The sequence below is a fragment of the Xiphias gladius genome, chromosome 15 (genome assembly GCF_016859285.1).
Source record: "Xiphias gladius isolate SHS-SW01 ecotype Sanya breed wild chromosome 15, ASM1685928v1, whole genome shotgun sequence".
Lineage (NCBI taxonomy): Eukaryota > Metazoa > Chordata > Actinopteri > Istiophoriformes > Xiphiidae > Xiphias > Xiphias gladius.
Genome location: NC_053414.1, coordinates 16,767,954 through 16,781,298, shown reverse-complemented (window position 1 = coordinate 16,781,298; position 13,345 = coordinate 16,767,954). Strand labels below are relative to the sequence as shown.

The 13,345-nt window shown below is 40.5% G+C and overlaps 1 protein-coding gene across 4 annotated transcripts in view; it reads right to left on the bottom strand.

Annotated features, from left to right (window-relative positions):
- slit2 (slit homolog 2 (Drosophila)) overlaps window positions 1–13,345 on the bottom strand; it is a 100,544-nt gene that overhangs the window by 22,653 nt on the left and 64,546 nt on the right. For 3 of the 4 annotated variants that reach the window (XM_040146492.1, XM_040146494.1, XM_040146493.1), the window contains 6 exons: window positions 10,876–10,947; window positions 10,459–10,602; window positions 4,938–5,101; window positions 884–1,034; window positions 675–749; window positions 246–389 (listed from right to left, as the gene is read on the bottom strand). In XM_040146492.1, coding sequence (XP_040002426.1) covers window positions 246–389; window positions 675–749; window positions 884–1,034; window positions 4,938–5,101; window positions 10,459–10,602; window positions 10,876–10,947 — 750 coding nt within the window. Of the gene's footprint in view, window positions 1–245; window positions 390–674; window positions 750–883; window positions 1,035–4,204; window positions 4,227–4,537; window positions 4,567–4,937; window positions 5,102–10,458; window positions 10,603–10,875; window positions 10,948–13,345 lie in introns of all 4 variants that reach the window. The other variant, XM_040146495.1, reaches the window with a different exon arrangement.

Genomic DNA, 13,345 nt, shown 5'->3' with positions numbered 1-13,345 from the left:
CACACACACACACACACACACACACACACACACACACACACACACACAGAGACAGAGGTGATTAAATTACTGTTTATTTAACAGAAAAACAATATAAAAATGTATAACAATGATTATAAACTTGTAAATTATGCCTGTTTACATGTTTTAAATGTTTGTGTGGACATGTATGCAAGAGCATATTTGAATATTACGCATACTTGACATCATAATGTGATTGCTTATGCATTTGTGTGTGTACCCACAGTGTACGGAGGCCACTCAGTCCCTTCAGCATGCGGTGGTGTATGTTCTCCAGTCTGTTAGAGGTCAGAATCAGCTCATTGACCCCTGAGGCTCCTTCAAATGTCCCCTCCTCTATGTCGGTGATACGATTATTACTCAGGTTACTGCAAGGAGTGGGAAGCAGGAGCAAGAAAGGTGAAAAGGCAGCGAGAATGAAAGGAGTGAAAAAGAGAGAGAAGAACAAGAGCAGGACAAAGGCAGCAAGTGGGAATTCAGCAAAGATAGCATGAGTAATATGGAGGGGGTAAGGTGTATAGAGAGAAATATACATGGTTCACTTTCATTTCTGTCATATGTACAATCACAGCCTTCTATGTGTGACCTGAGTATGGCTTTTTCATAGCCACATGCGCTTTGTTCCTGTTATGTTTGAAACATGTCTGACTCACATCTTCCTCAGCTGAGGCAACTTTTTGAAGATCCCAGTCGCCTCGAGCACAGTGAATTCATTATTGTTGAGGCGCCTGAGATCAGAGAAGAGAAGAGGTGGTCAGAGACGAAGAGAAAGAACAACCGAAGAAATAGAGACAGAGGAGGAGGAGATAAAGGGCGATGCAAAGACACAAACTTTGTGCTGGGCAAAACAAGCATGACTCACAGTTCAGCGGTGTATTGAGGAATGTGATCTGGTATTTTGGTGAGTTTCTGGTTGGAACAGTCGACTGCGGTGCCCTCACAGCGACACTTCTCGGGACAGGCCAAGTCGGCGAAGCAGTCCCCTCCTAGCTTGCTGCGGTAATCCTCAGTACCTGGTCACAATCACAACCACAATGTCACGGAATGCCCTCACCATGCAAGAGTCGAATCCCAGACTTTACTGGCACCAGTTCCAACACAAACTCCGCAAATGGCCAAAGTTAGGGCTGTGATACAATGGAAGAATTTTAAGACATTGCAGAGGGGCTGTGCTGCTTTTGTTTGGAATGGGAATTGCCAAAATGAGCCAAAGATGTTCAGAAAACATTGCTGTTTATGATCATATTCAACATTACTCATGAGCGTTAGTAGCCAAGTCCGGAAGACACACAAACTGTCAAGATCAAGACATGTATACAGGCACGCACGCACACACATGAGAACAAACACTGGAGTTTTTCTGTCCTGTCAGACTACAAAGCAACTGTTAATGTTAGAAACCACAGCACAACAAAACAGCATGAAAAATTAGATCACAGCAGAAAAATGCATACACACACCCCAGGTAGTCATCTATCAAACTGTACATGCACAAAAGCTCGCTCTCTCTCTCTCTCTCAGTCTCTCCGTCTCTCACACACACATACATGCACACACCCACACACACACAGATTGCAAGGGGGGGGGGGGGGCGACAGGAGATTGCTGTCTCTTGCGTCTTGGCCATGCTGTAGGGTGTTGCAGGGCCGTTCCATGGTGCTTGACAGAACCATGTTCCACTATAGGAACCTGGCAGCCACATGGTTAGATCAAGCACAAAGGAACAACCTGCTGACTGACTGCTCCTCAGCTGGAACACAGGGATGGGAAGATCAGAGGGAGGAGAGGAGAGGAGGAGGAGGAGGAAAAGAGGAGGAGAGGATGAGAAGGAGGGGAGCAGAGAGAGGTAGAAGAGAATGACAGGAGAGGAGTGGAAAGGAAAAGAAATCAAATCAGAGGATGAGAAGGAGAAGAGAGAAGATGAGTAGAAGAGAAGATTACAGGAGAAGAGAGGAGAGGAGTAGTAGAAGAGAGGATGAGAAAGATAGGAGAGGAGAGGAGCTGGGGGTTGGGCGGAGCGGTAGGAGAGGAAAGGAGAGAAGGACAGGACAAGATGTGAAGGAAAGGAGAGGAGTTGGACAGGAGAGGAAGGTAAGAGATGAGGCTAAAAAGAGGAAGAATCCAAGGAAGAGAGATGGTAAGATGGAGGATGAGTAGCAGGTGGAAAACAGAGCTAGCTGGCTTAAGAAAATGTATAACTTTGAATTGAGAGAGAGGGGAGAGGAGGATAAGCTCAGACAGGAAGGTAAAGTACAGTAAGGTGGTCAAGAGAAAGCAGGGAAGGAGCGAAAATATGAGAGACTGGAACATCTAAAGACACCTGAACTCAGAGACATATCAGAGGAGAGCAGGAGCAGTGGGAGGAGAGTTACAGCAGCTCTGAAGGCAAGAGAAGCCCTGACTTTTAGGAACACACACACACACACACACACACACACACACACACACACACAGACATACACACACACACATATACACACACACACACACACACACACACACACAGACAGACACACACACACACACACACACACACACACACACACACACACACACACGTATGTAAACAAACGTGGGTACTACACACAGACAGATAAAGAAATAAATAGAAAAATACTTGAACCATTGTGTGCTAAAGTGTAAATTTCACAAATATTCACATTGATGTTGTTTGTAAACAGACAATAGGAGTCACAGAGGGATCAAAGGTCACTGTGGTAGAGGTCAAAGGTCAGAGGCCAGCTCAGGGACAAGAGGTGAGGGATTCGGAGAATCGTGTGTGTTTGTGTGTGTGTGTTACTTACAGCCGACATGGTGTACTCCTGAGTGTGTGAGAGAGGCAGTAGGAGAAAGAAGAAGGGATTTCACTTGTTTATTAGAACAGGAGAGAAAAAGCTGATGAAAAGCTGAGAAAAAGAGCTGCAAATGTTTTCATGTTCAGTCCCCAGGCAGTGACTCATTTAAAGGGGAAATGACTCGTGAATAGTGCGAATCGTGCTGGCATAACATGGCATAGGGTGGGTGCTTTCATCCAACACACATCCAGGCCTCTTTTGTTTGAAGCATGACTGATTCAAACTTGTACTTAGGTGGATTTTGAGATGACAGAATTCACACATAGCCCGATAAAAGCACCAAGAGGATGACAATAAAAAAGGCCAGCTCTAAACCCTCACAAGTGCAAGTGCGTTGTTTTGACATCAATCACTTCAGCAGGTTCAGATTTCAGAGTTTTTGCTCAAACAGAAATATTAGCTAAGATCCAAAATTATACAGCGTGAAATAATTAAAAAATTAAATCACAGGATTTTAGATCTTGATCTAAGGCACAATACCAAGGTTGTACCACAGAATAAAACATGTTTATTCAACTTTTCAGCTGCAAATGTTCTTAAATTATTCAGCTTTGCCCCATATGTGGTATCTGGGCTTTGAAACCTCTGTTCCCCCGGTGAGCTTCAGAGTTAATGACTGTAGTAAGTGCGCACACACACACACACACACACACACACACACACACACACACACACACACACACACACACACACACACACACACACACACACACACACACACACACACATGCTCTCATTCAACACACAACATGCCTCCTCTGTGTGCTGCTGTGGTAATGACCGCCTTTAGCCCTGCTACTGATCTCATATGCATGTCTGATTTACATATTTCCCAGCTCCCCTCTGAGCATAGTAACTGTGTGACCTTTTGATGTTCTGCAGTGGGCGAAACAGACAGATGCTTGCGGACACATGCTCATATATTAGCTATCATTAGATGTGCTAAGAAGCAAGGAGGACTAGTATTAAACATAGTCTCTGTGATCGCTGTACCAATATACTTTTATTCCTACAGAGTCTTGCACGCAGTGCCTAGTTGACAGCGAGCTGATCTTATTAATCCAATTGTTTTTCTCTCTCTATCGTCAAGGTTATGGTTACCCTCAAAACCCAGTGCAAGGACAAGAGTGTGATTATCTGGTGCCTGGTTAGAAGAAATTGTCTTAGCATGCAAAAGGTGTCAGTCAAGGCAAGTCACTCCAAGTGTCGAGAGTGCACGTGCGTGCAGCATCCGTGCACCTTGAGTGAACAAAAATTGTTTTACACACACACACACACACACACACACACACACACACTCACGTTTGTACTTCTATCTTTGTGAGGACACTCATTGACATAATGCATTCCCTAGCGCCATACTATAACCTCAACCATCACAACTGAATGCCTAACCCCAACCCTTACCCTAACCTTGACCTACACCTGATTCTAACCAATTCTTAACCAGCAAACAGCCCTTTGAAGTTGTCTCAGAAAGTGAGGACCGACCAAAATATCCTCAGTCCGATGGTTTAAAACTCAAACTGGTCCTCACAATGTATAGCCATACAAGTACACACAGTCACGTGCACGCACACACACGCGCACACACACACACACACACACACACACACACACACACACACACACACACACACACACACACATGCTCAGTGTACAATACCTGGGATGAAATACTGTTCTCTAGCTAATGGAGAGACAGAGAGAGTGAAAGTGAAAAACAACAAAAGAACAAAAGACTAGACTAGACAAAAATACTCACTGGCTGGGCGTGTGTGTGTGCGTGTGTGTATAAATAGATCGGAGAAGCCAGAAAATTCTGAAAACAGGGATTTTTGAGGTTAGGAAAGGGAGGTTGAGGGAAAATCCCAGCAGGAAGACACAGAATGAAAACATAAGAGAGGACAGTTTGTCTTAACTATCTGTGTGTGCATGTGTGGATGATCAGAAATAAAAAGAATTAGTGTCAGGGGATAGATCAATGTGGACATCTATACTGACTACATTCGTGTGAGCTACTGTATGTGTATATACAGTGGTGTGTGAGTGTGTTTATACCTGAGCAGCGGAACTTCTTGCTCTTGATTTGTCCAATTCGTTTGTTGGCGAGCCGTCGCGGGCTGGTGCAGCGGGCACCGCTTGTCTCTATGGGATTGTCCTGCAGGTAGTCAGCCAGCCACTTCAGATGGCAGTCACAGATGAAAGGGTTTTGGGCTAAGTGACTGATCCCACACACATACATCACACACAGCCATGGACACACAGAGCACATGAAAAACACACACATAGGCTGTTAGAACAATATATGGTTTTGAACATGTCCTGTTTACTCAGTGTAAATATGGCCACAGAAAATACTTCTTCGTGACTGGTGCGACGCCTCATTTTGGAACTTTTGTTGAACTGTTGCTTTACAAGACTTCCTATGAACTAAATGCCAGAATAAATAAAAAATAACTTTAAAAATATAACCTTTTATTTGTATAAAATCCCTTTTACATACTTTTTTTTGTATAATTTGTCCTTTTTGCTCAAATATATTTTATGTCTACATACACTTGATACGATCTTCGATAAAGTTTTAAAAAAGAGAGCACAACTTAAACATAGCTCAAATCTGCTGTTCGAAAGCAATGCCCCGGGTATATTTAGCTGCTGGTAATATAGCAACAATACTTCTGCTTTACATTTTATTGCCAGGTGACTCACAAATGAAACTTACCTATTCATATGTTAAACTGACTATAAACAACAAACAATATCATTTATCCCCTGAAAAGATGTATGGAAATTCAAGCACTGCCTCCCTTATTATTCTGTCGATAGTGTCCATATCATAAACAGTGTTGGGCAAATTACTTGAAAATCCTCCACACCCACACATCACAGCTTTGGGTACCACTTTATGATAAAACGCCATTTATTGAGTCTTTCTAAGCTGTAATTAATGGCATTATTAATGGTCAATAAGTTGTTTATTAATGCTTTATAGATCAGCTACAAGCCATTGCCAACAACAACTTTTGGGGTGCCAGGTTGTGGAAAATCCTCCTCCAGCATGACACTTTGCGAGTCTGAAGTTATAAATGTTAGAGAAGGGTAATGGGATTCTCGGTTTGTAATAAGCCATCAGCAAAGGTTAGTCAGTAACCTTTGCTGGTGTCAGCTCTTTTCCAGAAGGTTTCTCTCCCTTCGCCAATTAACTTCAATAATGTTTTCATCTAAACCATTAACTTGTCTCTTAGACCCCATCCCATCTAGGCTGGTTAAGGAAGTTTTACCCTTAGTTAATAGCTCTTTACTAGATATAATCAATATGTCTTCATTAACAGGCTATGTACCGCAGTCCTTCAAAACAGCTGTAATTAAACCTCCTCTTAAAAAGCTACTATTGATCCATATGTTTTAGCAAACTACAGACCCACATCTAACCTCCCCTTTCTCTTTAAGATCCTTGAGAAAGCTGTCGCCAACCAATTGTGTGACTTTTTACATGATAATAGTTTATTTGAGGATTTTCAGTCAGCATTTAGAGTGCATCATAGCAATAAGACGGCACTGTTGAAAGTAAAAAATGACCTTCTTACTGCATCGGACAAAGGACTTGTCTCTGTACTTGTCTTTTTGGACCTTAGTGCTGCATTTGATACCATTGGCCATCATATCTTATTAGGGAGACTGGAACATTAAATTGGCATTAAAGGAACCACTCTAAGCTGGTTTAGGTCCTATTTATCTGATCGATTTCAGTTTGAGCATGTTAACGACAAATCCTCCATATACTCAAAAGTTAGTCATGGAGTTCCACAAGGTTCTGTGCTTGGACCAGTTATATTCACCTTGTATATGTTTCCTTTAGGAAATAATATCAGGGAACACTCCATAAACTTCCATTGTTATGCCGATGATACCCAATTGTATTTGTCAATGAAGCCTGGTGAAACCAGTCAGTTAGCTAAACTTCAAGCTTGCCTTAAGGACATAAACACCTAGATGACCAGCAACTTTCTGCTGTTAAACTCAGATGAAACTGAAGTTATTCTGCTTGGCCCCCAACACCTCAGAAACACCTTTTTCTAATGCTAAAGTTACTCTGGATGGCTTTGCCCTGGCCTCCAGCACCACTGTTAGGAATCTCGGAGTTCTCTTTGATCAGGATATGTCCATTAAATCCCCACATAAAACAAACTTAAAAGACTGCCTTTTTTCACCTACATAACATTGCAAAATCAGGCAAAACCTTTCTCAAAAGACGCAGAAAAACTAGTCCATGCTTATGTTACCTGTAGGCTGGGTTATTTTAATTCCTTATTATCAGGCTTTCAAAACAAATCCTTATATACTCTGCAGCTGATCCAGAATGCTGCAGCACGGGTACTGACAGGAACTAGGAAAAAAGATCACATTTCTCCTGTGTTAGTGTCTCTGCATTGGCTCCCTATAAAATTCAGAATAGAATTTAAAATCCTCCTCCTCACCTACAAAGCCCTTAATGGTCAGGCACCATCATATCTGAAAGAGCTTATAGTACCCTATTACCCCAGCCTTCAGTTATCCGGCTCCTCTACTGTCTTCCAGTTTTGGACCGGGAGGCAGACACCCACTCCACATTTAAGAGTAGGCTTAAAACTTTCTTTTTTGATAAAGCTTACAGTTAGGGCTGGCTCAGGTTTGTCTTAAACCATTCCCTAGCTATGCTGCCTATAAGCCTAGAAAGCCGGGTGACTTCCCATTATGCACCAAGCTCCTCTCCCCTTCTCTTCCTCTCCATCTGCGCGCATTCATATGGCATCAGTGCTCGGTATTAACTTGACTTCTTCTCTCTCCCGTAGTTTTGTGCTTTCTCGTCTCTCTCCTCTCTCTTCCTGTCGTTTTCTGCAGGTATTTCTGCCCCTGGTGCTAGAGTGCCTGGATCTGTGACTGCAAAACACCTACTGTCCCCATGATCCTGCTCAACACCCACTTATATTTACTTATGTTAGTACTATTATTCACCCTGTTATTATAATTATTAGTTTTATTATTAGTCTCATTATTGTTACATATCTTTATGTTATATGTATACTGTGCTATGCTCCCCCCCTTTCCCTCTCTCTCTCTTTTCTCCCTCTCTCTCTCTCTTTCTCTCTCAACCCAGCTGGTCGGGGCAGACAGCCACCTACCATGAGCTGGGTTCTGTTCAAGGTTTCTACCTGTTAAAAGGGAGTTCTTCCTTGCTGCTTTCGTCAAGTGCTTGCTCACGGGGGAATGTTGGGTCTCTGTAAATATAACCATAAAGAGTATGGTCTAGACCTGCTCTACCTGAAAAGTGCCCTGAGATAACTTCTGTTATGATTTGGCGCTATATAAATACAACTGTATTGAATTGAATTGAATTGAATGAACCTATAAATATTAATAAATCATTAATAACGGGTTCTACAATATACCATCAAGTCTGCAGTTGTGAACGTTAATAAGCTGTTTTAAATGGATTTTGGTCCAGATGTGCTGCAGCTCTTTTCCAGAAGGTGAGTGGTCAAACAGTCCACTGGAGGGGTTCTCACTAATGAATTCAAGAGCTCAAAAGACAAAAGTGGATTTTCCACAACCTGGCAACCCAAAGTTTTTTTCTATTAATGGCTTATAATTGATCTATAAAGCATTTGTAATTCATTCATTAATCATTTTGAAAAATAAAACAGGACATTGTGGTTTAACAAGCAGGCAGCCTAGATTTTGAAAGGAATCTACTGAACAGCCAGCTGCTAGCTTAGTCTTGGTGACTGCAAACAGCTCTCTAGAGGTCCCATTTTTCCTCTTTTGTTAGAGGTTAACCACGTTCTCATATTTATAGCCCCAGCGCCGATCTACAACAGGATGTCCATTGACCACAAAGAGACCTAACTGATATTAACCAACCATTTACCTCCTGGTAAGACAGTAAAACAAGCCAAACTCAAAATGTCAAAGTGATGGGAGTGTTACTATGATTAGAAACTGTAATGTAATTACTGAATTTCAAATTGTTATCCTCAACGCATTTGTTACTGAAAAAAAGTAATCGCGATACTGTAACGCATTACTAAGTAAGTGGTGGGCGGTAAGGCATCACTTACTTAGTAATGCGTTACTGCCAACACTGATTAAAAATATGATAATACACTCTGAGGTGGGCTGTGATATAAAATGGTGTATAGGTCAGTCAGAGACCATCCTGCCTTAAAAAACAACCCTATAAGTCGTCTGTGCAAGCCGATTATTACGACCCATAGTTACGTTTTGTCGTTGGGTGACTTCTAGCGGTTGTAATAATTATGACAGCAGCAAAGGAGGAAGTCAGGTGACACAGTATAAAGAGCAACAAAGTCCATGTTAGGAGGGTTGGGGTGGATTGGTGGGTCAACAAAACACAGGACTTTGACAGGGGAGACTGCTGCCCATTCCCCATTTGAAACTTGCTGTTTGTTTTATCTATGCCTGTTCTACAACCTTAACCATGTGCTTATATTTGTAAACATGGTGACGAAGGTCCTCTAACCTCAAAGAAGAACTTATTTCAACCCAAACGATAATCTTTTGGGTTACCTAACAGACCTAACCGTGACCGTTCCATAAGCGTAGTCATGTGTTTATTATTGTAATCATGACAACAAAGGTCCGGTGCGCCACCACCGGTACACACCATGTGTTTACTATTGTAACCAAGAGCCATTATTCCTTTTAATTGGAACAACTGATAATGAAAAGAAACGCAGGTTTAGACACCTTTGACAGGTTTTTAACCCATTAGTCTGACAGAACTCTTACGATCTTATGACAAAATTGACAGTGTTCATCAAACTAACATCAATCTGATTTGTTACATGATGACCAGGTCCTTAAAGGGTAAAATGTCATTTATTAAACAAAAAGTCCAACTTTGAACACTTGAACACTGTTATAAATCAGCCTGTGATGTACTATGCATTATAGGAGATAGTTTGTGAGTTATTTTACATGTGCATCCACTAAATAGTGAAGAAAAAACAGAGCAATAAGTATCTACACAGGGGCCCATACTAATGGCCAGAAAAAGAACTTTATCAGTCAAGTGAAGTCTATTTAGGTTCTTGAAAGTGGTGAAATTAGTAAACAGTATGGACCTCTGTTATGAGAAATTGCTCTGTGTGTAATTTGAAACATCATTGAAAAATGGTGGATTTAAAAAGAAGTAGTTATTATAATTCTCAAAGGTGAAGATTAAACCTAATATTTACTACTAATTTTAAGATAACTGAAAAATCTGTGGGTATAACAAACAAGAAATGGGTCGAAAAATTCAGCAAGATGCATAAACATCTTGGATTGTTTTTGACTCATTTGTTGTTTGTTATGGCTGCTTTTCTGACAATGTTTAAGTGTTTTTCTTTAGACTGAATTTTTTTCTACAGCGCTACTCTGAAAATATAATTGATTTTTGTTTACATCTGCAGTTGTTCAGTTATGATGATTGCTAGCTACCGCTCAAGGTTTCACGCCTTATTTAACACTGTCTGGTCTTTGTGCAAACTGAGCTGTGCGTACGTGTGTTTGTGTGTGGGTGTATGCGTGTACGTACAGTGTTTGTATAGCTCTTAGTGATGAGAAGGTTCCCTTGGCGATGGTCTGGAGCTTGTTGTCATATAGTGAAAGCAGATTGAGGTTGTGGAGGTCCTGAAATGCATCCACACGCAGACACGCTATCTTATTAGCATTCAGTAACCTGAAAGAGAGAAGCGACAGAGAAAGAAAGAGATAGAGGAAGAGAAAGAGATGGAGGATGAAGGCCTATCCTGTTAATATTCTTGGATGAGCGTTTCAAATGTTACAGGTCAGTGATGATGGCTTTTAATCATGATGTCTCCATTCTGATGACAATGTTTTAGCTAAGTACTTTTCAGCAGAATATCAATGAGCTGCGACTGTGAGCTCTTAGCTGCAGCTAACTTTGTGTGTATGTGTGTGTGTGTGTGTGTGTCTGTGTGTGTCTGCTTACAATAGCTGCAGAGAAAACAGTCCCTCAAACAGTCCTTTGGAAATCTCAGTGATCTTGTTCCCATATAGTACCCTGTGGAGAACAAACAGTACATTAATAATGAATACGACCACACATATTATCCGGTAATACTATTAATATTAACACTCAACACATACTGTAAAAAATTTTCCTGGGGGTTATTGTCCAAATTCCAAGCAAAATGGATATTTACTATAGTAGCAGATGGGATTATTATGAGATAAAATTAACATTTTGTTTGTGGTAAAAAAATGTGGCTCCTATGATTGTTTGACGGTGTGCCAGTAACAAATGCTGTGTTTATATCACATTGTAATAGATATTAAGTATAAGCAGGCTGTGGGGAAAATTGTTATTCTGAGTTGCAGGTTATCGTGAATGTCTGACAACTACAATATTGCCTACTTAGCGAAATACAGAAGTGTCCAAATCTTTGGCAAAAGTGGCTGCAAAGCCTCTATTAGTCAGCAGTTACATCTAAACCAAATGTGAGACTGTAACACTAATAACAATGATTCAGCTAATCAAAAAGAGCTGTAAACCATTTGTTTGTTCTGGTTTCACATATACAAAGTGGTGGAAGAATTATTCCAATAATTTACTTAAGTAAAAGCAGCAATACTAGAATATAAAAATTACAAGTCAAAATCCTGTATTCAAAATGTTAGCAAAGTATGAAAATATTACTATTAACAATAATATTAACAAAATGTGCTTAAAGTATCAACAGTAAAAATACTCATTACAGAATGGCCCTTGAAATTGTTGAAATATTTTTTTTATTGGCTCAGTATTAAAGTATTATTATGTAATTGGTAATTTAATGTAGTTGGTCCAGGTGGAGCTAATTGTAAGTATTTCATATACTGTTGGGTAATTTAATCCATAATAATATGATTTTATGTAAAATCTAAAGAGTAAATAGTAACTGTAGCTATAAAATAAATGTGGTGGAATAAAAACTACAATATTTCCCTAAGAAATGGAGTTTAGTAAAAAGTATAAAGTAGCATATAATATAAATAATCAAGTAAAGTACAGGTACATCAAAACTCTACTTAAATTCAGAACTTGAGTAAATGTACTTACTTTCCACCTCTGCATATACAAATATGTGACATGATAAAAGTAGCAAACTTAAACTATTTATCTGGTGTGAGTACTCGCCTAATGATGGGTGTAACCATCTTGGAATAGGGCATGGACGCTCCCAAATTAGACTAACGGGAAGTTTTACAGTTCTTGCAATGCTGCCAACATTAAATGAATACAGAATAAAGTAAGAGACCGGGACTTTGGCTCTTTACTGAGGAGAACACACAAACATCCAGAGAAAAACATTAAGTAAATGATAAAACCTTAAACAAGGATGATAACACCCTCTTTTTATTTTTTTTATTTTTTGGCTTCCAAGTAAAACACTTATAAAACTCCACTAGCACAATAACTGACTCTGACTTTGTGCTAAAGCCTGGCGGTATGTCAACACTCAGGACATAAAGTATAACTCATTATGAACACTTTTCAACTAAAGTTCACAATGAAAAAAAAAACCTACACAAATCTGGCTGCGGCAACAGTATGAGGAATGTACGCTGTTATCAGAGAAAAGCTTTTTATAAATACATCAGATTACATACACAAACAGGTCAAGGCTGAGACTGCCACTGCCTTGCCCAACAAATACTTTAGACGCATACACACACACACGCACACACGCACACACACACACACACACACACACACACACACACACACACACACACACACACACACACACACACACACACAGAGACACACACACACACACACACACACAGTTATCAGTCATCTTTAGTCTCCACGCTGAGATGAACTGTGTATGTAGGCAGTCTAAAGACATGTGTTTTAGATTGGCTTTTATTTCGTTGTGCTGAGTGGCTGTCCCTGAGAGACCTGAGGTTGGGAAACACTCAATGTGGGGAGTGGACGCTTCATTTGTCTCTCTCTAACCCACATTAGCATGTACTGTTCTGCACCCCAAGCCCCCCTATTAACACTAGAGTGGCCAAAGGCACAATTATCTAGATAAATCATTAATTGATTTTGATAACTATATATAGTGTATGCAGTGTATATTAGCAGCTATTAATGTAGTGGGCTAATATAGTGGTTGCCAGTTTTGCACTAGTGTTTTATTATAGTTGCAAAAATCTTCCAACATTTAAAAAAAAAAATTGTCGCAAATTCACGTTCCATTAAAACCTTAGCTGCTTGTGGTTTTCCATCCCATAACCCACTGTGCCTCCACAATGCTGCTGCCCATGCAGGCCTCTGAGCCATGCAGGGGCTGCAAGCCATTGACACCATTGACACTGTGGAGGAGTGTGAAAAAGCAGCATGTGTAAATGAGTTCTTAAAATCCCTGCTCCTACCTGCAGAGGCTGTGCTGAGTATGAACTTTAACACT